General features: G+C 46.9%; 1 protein-coding gene across 5 annotated transcripts in view; it reads left to right on the top strand.

Moving 5' to 3' along the window:
* RECQL (RecQ like helicase) overlaps positions 1–8202 on the top strand; it is a 43844-nt gene that overhangs the window by 2628 nt on the left and 33014 nt on the right. The window contains exons 1-2 of one of the 5 annotated variants that reach the window (XM_075898041.2): positions 3706–3816; positions 5548–5623. In XM_075898041.2, the coding sequence (XP_075754156.2) occupies positions 5605–5623 (19 nt within the window). In that variant the 5' untranslated portion in view covers positions 3706–3816; positions 5548–5604. Of the gene's footprint in view, positions 1–3705; positions 3817–4275; positions 4621–4666; positions 4788–5547; positions 5624–8202 lie in introns of those variants that run through there. The other 4 variants (XM_006121277.5, XM_025183736.3, XM_006121278.5 and 1 more) reach the window with 4 other exon arrangements.

The raw sequence follows: 8202 nt of genomic DNA, 5'->3' as shown, positions 1-8202 counted from the left end.
TTTCTTCCACTATTTGATCTGAGGAAGTGGGTCTGGCCCACGAAAGCTCATCATCTAATAAACCATCTTGTTAGTCTTTAAAGTGCTACATTGTCCTGCATTTTGCTTTAATTGTATTATGAGGTCCCTGTAAGGCAGGGATGGCAAACTGACGGCTTGCAGGCAGGGATGCTCTGGACTCTCTCCCGCACCCTGCAACAGGGCAACGTGGTTCTAGTCATGTGGGAGAGGGGCTCTAAGGCCTGTTGCCCCCTCTTCCCCACATGGCTGGAGCACTAGCAGGTCTTGTCCTGCTGCAGGGGGCAGGGGACCCTGAGCTTTGTGAGCTAGATCCTGCACTACGTACTCTGTAGCAGAAAGCTCCTACTGTAGAGCCCACAGTGCATTCAGCATCAGGAGTGGCGCCCACAGTTAGGAGCCACTGCACACTTATAGGGCGCTCCCAGTATGCACTAGCTTGCAGCTCCTGACCCTGCTCCAGACTTGCTGCGGGCTCTGCAGTGTAAAGCTGCGCAATCTGCAGTGTGTGTAATTGTGTAACTGGTAGGATTTTTAACAGTTACATGCTGACAGTTTAGCTGGTGTTTACATAGCCATTTGCACCTCCTAGCCCTAAGGTAAATTTAGTTTAAGACTGCTGCTTTACTGGCTCTGCTCTCAGCTGCCGACAACCTCTGTGCTTAAGCTTTCTAGCCCAGCATCATCCAAGGCTATGTCTACACTATCGTGTTTTATTGGAAAAAGCTACGCAAATTGCGCTCCATAATTTGCGTAGCTTTTTCCGATTGTTTTTCCAGAAGAGGCTTTTCTGCCATTTGGCCTAATGGCAGAAAAGCCTCTTCTTTTAGAGGAGCCCTTATTCATCGAGAAACGAGGAATAGAAGGCTCCCCAAAAGAGCATGTTTGCTCTTCACAGAAAAAAAGCGGAAGAACAAATGCAGTCTCTGGATGTGGCGGGGTTTTTCCGGGATACCTCTGGTATCCCGCAAAACCCCTGCAGTGTAGACATAGCCCAAGAGTCCTGGACCAGTGGTTCAACCTGTACTTTGTGATTTTTTGAGATAACTTGGAAAGATAAGTTTGGAAATAGTACATAATTCTCATTGTCTATTTCAATTTGCAGATGCAGCAGCAGCACATTAGGAATTATAAGAACTACATCGCACACACAAACACAATAGCATTTACATTTTATGAAGCTAAATTTTAAATGTCAAAAATCGACATTTATAATTGCAACAGTCTCCTGAGTTCTTCTGTGTAGTGTAGATAGGCTGAATACTTAGTCTTTAAAATTCTTTAAAATAAAAACAAACCCTATTTAAAAAAAAACTTAAAAAAGAACAATCTGTAGGAATGAAAAGAGAATGTAGGAAGAAGCCCAAACCCCCCAAAAATGCAGGGTTTTTTCAAAAAAAGCCTTTTTTCAAAAAAACTTTACCTGCGTCTAGACTATAGCTGTGTTCTTTCAAAATTAAATCGAAAGAACGCAGCTTTTCTTTCAACGACAGTACTCTTCATTTCACAAGGAATAACGCCTTTTTTCAAAAGTGCTCTTTCGAAAAAAGACGCTATGTAATGCAAACTGTGCGTTTTCAAAAGAGAGCATCCAGACTGCCTGAGTGCTCTCTTTCGAAAAAACAGCTTGCTTTTTCAAAAGTACTGATTGTAGTCTAGATGCTTTTTTTTGAAAGAAGCTTTTTCGAAAGTATCTTTTGAAAAAAACTATTTCGAAAGAGGCTTGCAGTCTAGATGTAGCCCAAGAGTGGAAGCTATCCTATTCATTGCACCAAGTATAGCATGTATGATTACCTGCCGTATACGCAGGTGCAAGGAGCTCCTGGCCCTAAGGGACCTTATATGGACTTTGGAGACCATGGTGGGTGAACTGGGGGAGCTAAGGAAGCCAAGACAGATACAGAGATGAGATTTTCCAGAACACAGTAGAACAGTCTCATCCCTGGTCACACAGCCTTTGTGCTCTTGAGGAGAGTGAAAGTCTCAAGGAAGGAGCAATGTTAACATTTAAGAGAGAGCTCTTAGGCTATGTCTACACTGCAGGCTTCTTGTGCAAGAATGGCTGTTCTTGCGCAAAAACTTGCGGAGCATCCACACTACAAACCCGTTCTTGCACAAGAAAGTTTACAGTAGATCGTCAGAAGAGAGGGCTTTTCGCACAAGAGTTATTCCTCTCCTGCATGGGTGTCTAGTGGGAAAAGGGGACAAAAAGGCTCCCTCACCCCTAGACCAATTATGGTTTGGAGGTGGAGAAGCCTAGAAGCATCCTGGCCTTGCCCCTTCTGGATTATGACTCATCCCTTCCGGATTAAATCCTGCCCCTTCTGGGCCAGCCCGGGGCCTGAAGAGGCCCCTAGCCAAAAATTATTGCTCGCCCCTGGGGTAGGCCCATTTAATGAGGGGGGCAGGAAACAGTAACAGAAAATGTGGAAATGGCAGAGGTCCTTAATGAATTTTTTGTTTTGGTTTCACCAACAAAGTTGGTGGTGATTGGACACTTAACATAGAGCATGCCTACATTGCATTCCTCTTTCAAGAGAGGAATGCAAATACAGATGAACGAAATTGCAAATGAAGCGCGAATTTGAATTTCCCATGCTTCATTTGCATAATCGCATCCGGGCGCTATTTTGAAATACCCTATTTCGAAAAAAGAAACACAGTCTAGATGTGGTTATTTCAAAAGAAAACCCTTCTTTTGAAATTACCCTTACTCCTTATAAAATTAGGTTTAAGGGTAATTTCAAAAGAAGGGTTTCTTTCAAAATAACCGCGCCTAGACTGCGTTTCTTTTTTCAAAATAGGGTTGACATAGTATCTCGACTTCAGCAAAGTTTTTGATACTGATTTAACCTAGGTGGAGCTATAATAAGGTGAGTGCCAAAGTGAATTGAAAATAGCAGAGTTGTTGACTTGAGTCCCACAACTTGAACTCGAGTCCGACTTAAGTTGCCTAGGTGACTCGATTTGAGACTTGACTTGGGTTCATTGTTTGTGACTTGAGACTCGGCTTGAGACTTGCTAATTTTGTTAAATCGACTTGGTGAAAAAATTGTCCAAAAATGCCGATATTGATGGCTTGTACAAAAGTGACTTGACATTTTTAAAATTAAGACTCGACTTGGGACTTGACTTGAAAGTGACTTTAGGGACTTGATTTGAGACTTGAACTGTAGTGACTTGAGACTCAACTTGGATTTGACAATGATGACGTGAAGACAACACTGGAAAATAGTGCTGAGGGGCAGGACAAGGGCAGAGGAGGAGAGGGGAGGAACAAGTAGGGAGTTGTCCTGGCTCTTGCCCAGCTCCAGATCCCCTCTCATTACGAAGGGTTTGCAAGTGTGTTGACCAAAAGCTAAAGACCAGTCAACAGTGTAAAACTCCTGCCTCAGTGTTGGAAGCAAGACGCAAGACGTCATTCTTGTGGACTGGGAGAGAAGCCTGAGCCATGGTAACCCTCACTGGGTCTGTAGGAATGTGCTGGTATCAGTGTTTTACAATAGCGGCTTCTTGCCACCCAATGTGTTCGTAACGGCTACCGGTAGCACAGCCCTGCCAGGAGCCCTTCTATGCAAAGCCCTGCAAGGAAGCGCTGCCTGTGGATCGCAGCGCCCCGCCGGAGCAGCCAGCCCCTCGCAGAGCGCTGCCGGCAGCACGTTGCGACCAGGGAGCCGCTTTCCGCAGCCCCGCGCCGAAGCCCGCCGAGCGCGCTCTGGGATTGGCCGGGCGCGGCCGGCGCCGGCTGCGGAAGTGGAGGCGGGCTGGGGAGAGCGGGCGGGAAGGCGAGCGAGGCGGGTGAGTGCGCGGGGGGAAGGGGCCCGGGCGTCACCCGTGGGCTGGGGAGCGGAGTGGAGGGGCGAGGGCGGGACAGGAGGGGCAGGGGTATCAGTATCGCGAGGGGAGGGGGCAAGAAGTGTAGGGGAAAGGGAGGGGCAGAGAGCAGGGGAGGGGTAGGAGAGGGGGCAGGAGGGGTATTGGGAGGGGAGGGACAGGGGTATCGGTATCGCATGGGGAGGGGGCAGAGGGAGAGGCAGGGGTATCAGTATCGCGAGGAGAGGGGAGGGGGCAAGAAGTGTAGGGGAAAGGGAGGGGCAGAGAGGAGGGGTAGGGGAATTGCGCGGGGAGGGGTAGGAGAGGGGGCAGGAGGGGTATTGGGAGGGGAGAGACAGGGGTATCGGTATCGCATGGGGAGGGGGCAGAAGGAGGGGCAGTGGTATTGGTAGGGGAGGGGTATCGTGCGAGCAGGGCAAGAAGAGGGAGAGGTATCTGATGGGGGGGGTAAAAGCTATTTTGCGACTGATCAAAGCAGGAGGTGCGGAAATTCCTTTCTGTGCCCCCTCACGCCTAGCTTCAGGCCCAGAAGGAATCAGGGTGCCGATCTAATTTGACCTGCGTTAGGCAGGTCCTCACTTTCAGCTTTCCCCAGGGGTGCCTCCACCCCAGTTCAGCCCACAGGCCTCCACTCTGCCTCTTCCTGCCCTACTCCACCCTCGGATGCTCCCCTCCCACTTCAGCCCCTCCCTGTAGTGGTTCTTGACCACTGCCAAACAGCAGATCTGTGACAGGCAAGAGGTACAGTGGAGGGAGAAGAGCTGATTGGTGGGTGGCTGCTAGTGCTGAGCAATTATTGGTCCCATCCCCATCCCCCCCTCCCCGCATGGGTGCCCCATTTTGGGTGGTGGTCTTTAAAATGGTGTCAACGTCCACATTGCAAAACCATCCCACCACTTCATTGCTAAATAAGGGTTCACTACCTCCAGCTTCAAGTAATTCCCTGTTGCATTGTATAGGAATTGCCCACCTAGTCCTCACCTTCCCTTTTTGTGGCTTCTCTTATTTATGCTCCATCTGCTGTTGGCTGTAGCCATCTCTCTCCTAAATAATTTCTCCAATGAATCACTACATGGGCACTCTGGTACAGTTTGCCAATGCACGTTTTCCATGTAAACATCCTGCACTTAGCTGATTCATCTGCCTGTATTTAGCCAATTTGAGATGTTCTGCTGCCTTTCTCTTCAGGGTGGAACATACACTTTTAACACTTTACTTCTCTTTTAAAAATACTCTTTATCCTTGGAAATGATCATTAAATCTCTTAAGGTGATGATATTGCTACACTTACCATACCCTTGTTACTGATACTTAAATTGTCTTACTTTTAAGTACAAAGGAACCTCTGGAGGTTGCTTGTAACTCTGAAATGGTCCTAACTCTGAGCAAAACATAACTGGGTTGTTTTTTTTTCAAGTTTACAACTGACCATTGACTTATAATCTGGGACTGCTTTGCTGCATCTCTCCCTTTGAAATACACAAGAGTTGCAGGCAAGGAGCCCACTACCTCTCTCCCATTGAAATATACAAAGCTGCAGGAGGCTCTTGTAAATTTTAAAGGGCAATGTGCAACTGGATAGTGACTGCCTCCCCTTATCAGCTAACTACTTGATTAGCTAATTAATCAAAATGTAATATCCCTACAGTGTAATGTATTTATAAACATTTTTAATAAAACATTTTCTGTTTTTAGAGAGAATTGTTTCCGTAAGCAACATTTATTAATAAGGGACGAGTCCTTTCAACTTTGATGATGACAACCATTTCAGGTAATCCAAAACTACGATGGTCATTGTTTAGCTGGTTCTATAAAACTTATTTTCATTTTTTGTTACTTCAACTATGTGTGTTTGCTTCAGGTTGAAAATGGTTTTAATTGCTATAAGTTTTTATATTATGTTTTCCTCCATATTATGAACATTTTTTCATTTTTGTAGCTGTACGTGCACAAGTTTGTAAAAGCTTTCTAACTATCTCAAAGTGGTTTTGGGTTTTTTCAAAGGCATCTTTCACAGGCCTCTAGTCTGTTATATGGAATTGTTTGTTTGATTATTTTGGAAGGAAAACTTCCATGTTTTGTTCTGTTTCCAGCAAAACGTTAACACTGATTTTTGGCACACAGACTTACTTTAGCTGCAGTGTATGAGAACTATCACTGTTGCTTGTTTGGATCGAAGCATAAAATTTGTGAAAAAAATATGTCGATGTGGTTTTATCTGATGGGACTGTAAATTGTTTTAGAAACATTGGTACATTCAACTAAATAATGCATTAAATGGCAAATAGCATGAAGCCAAATACTGAAACACTTGACTTCAATTCACACTAGTGCACAGTGAAAGCAAATATGCATCTTAGCAGTACACCTAAAACTGTGCTCACAAATATACACAAAATTCATGCTCTGCAGATCTTCTGCTTCTAGAATTGTAAGTGTGGTCTGTATCGTTTAGTATGTTCCTTGTCTTCCCTTGCGTCCATCCTCAATTCACTCTCCTCTGTCAGAATTTAATGTTGTTCCTGATATGAAAACTTTTCACCGAGCAGCTGGACAGAGCTTATGCACCCAATTTAGAGCCAGCTAGAAATATTTCAAAGTAGCATGTTAATAGTAATGCTACTTTCATGACAATAACATGTGTCCCTTTGTACTAAAAGTGGTCATGGCCAAATTTGATTATAGAGTCACAAGTTGAGATATTATATCTCACGGATCATTTCTGTCCTTAAAATCTATGAAACAGTCTGTTCCTGTGCCAAAGTGGATATAGTCTCTTGGAAGTTACACTATGATTTTTTTCTCCCTTATAACCACTACGGCAGTGTTTCCCAAATGGTTTCCAAAAAAAATTCTGCTCCCCTGCCCCCTGAAGAACCCATAGGCAGCTCCCATTGGGGCTTTGCCAGCGAGGACGGGCTTCTGAGGGCGCGTGGCTTTGGTCGGTCCACCACCCACTGCAGCTGCCTCACCCCCATGCATGGCGTGGCCCCTCCTCACCCTTCAGGACTGCCCTGTCCCGGTGCCTTGCAGCTTCTTCCTCCTCGTGTGCAAGCAGTAGCGTTTACAGTGGCGGCGGCTGCTGCTGCTGGGAGGGGGGAGGAGTGGCCAGAGCGGAGGAGTCACTCTTGGACCTTGTCAGTTTTTTACTTGCTGCCTGCGTGGAACCCGGCTCGGGCTTTGCTGCCGGCCCCCCCTCAGGGTGTGCTCGGGCTCTGCTGCCCCCATTTGCTGCTGCTCTCCCCTGCGTCCTTACCCAGCTTACTGGGGAAGTGGCAGAGTTTGATCTGGCAGGGAAGGTCGGGGTTTCTACGGCCTCCCCCCGCCCCCCTTTCCAGGAACAGGAGCATGCTTCCTGGAGGCTTTCCCTGCTGCAGCAGGGTGCCAGGCCAGGTAAATGTCCCCCCTCATGCCCAGACCCTGCACCCATATCCCCCTCACTCTCCTTCCCCCCCACCAAGAGCCCGCATTCCCAGCTTGCTCTGACACCCTGCCCCAAGTCCCCTCTTATACCCTCCCTCCTTGCCTGACACCATGTTCCAAGACTCCCTCCTGTACCCTCCCTCCTGGCCAGGACATTGCAGATCATCTTTGCGATTTATACACAAACAACATGAAGTATTTTCCAATCATAAATGACAACAATAACTGGATTTGAAATCCATTAAGTATAACAGGAAAGCCAGTCAGTTTTTCTATGCAAGATTATGAAAACCTAATTGAAATCACTTCAGATGGCCAATTAATACAAAACTTGAAAGAAGTTTCTCTGATTACGTTTTGGGGCAGCTTATGTCAAGAATATTCAGCCTTATCAAGACGTGCAGTTTATCAGTTGTTAACCTTCACCAGCACATACTTGTATGAAACTGGGTTCTCAAATTATGCCACAACAAAATACAGAAATCAACTTAATGCAGTGCCAGATATGCAAATCCAACTTTTTAGTATTAAACAAAATATTAAAAGAATTTGCCAAGGAAAGAAGAAAAAACACTCTTCACGTTGAAAACTGCCAATATAATTCATATTGCAGGCAGTCCCCGACTTACGCGGATCCGACTTATGTCGGATCCGCACTTACGAACGGGGCTTTTCTCGCCCTGGAGCTCACGGGCGGCGGATCGCCGCCCGTGTCCTCCGGGGCGAGAAAAGCTTCTCTCAGTCTCCCTGGTCTGCTGGGGGGGTCCAGCAAAGCCGCTGGACCCCCCCCCCAGCAGACCAGGGGGACAGGAGCAAAGCCGCCCAGGTGGCGGGGTTCCTGCTGCCTGGGCGGCTTTGCTCCCGGGCAAACGAGCAAAGACGCCCAGGCGACGGCTTTGCTCAGGTGTCGCTGGTCTGTTGGGGGGG

The sequence above is a fragment of the Pelodiscus sinensis genome, chromosome 1, assembly GCF_052426305.1.
Source record: "Pelodiscus sinensis isolate ZL-2025 chromosome 1, ASM5242630v1, whole genome shotgun sequence".
NCBI classification, from domain to species: domain Eukaryota; kingdom Metazoa; phylum Chordata; order Testudines; family Trionychidae; genus Pelodiscus; species Pelodiscus sinensis.
Note: the sequence above shows the minus strand (reverse complement) of the source record. Positions and strands in the feature narration are given on the sequence as shown.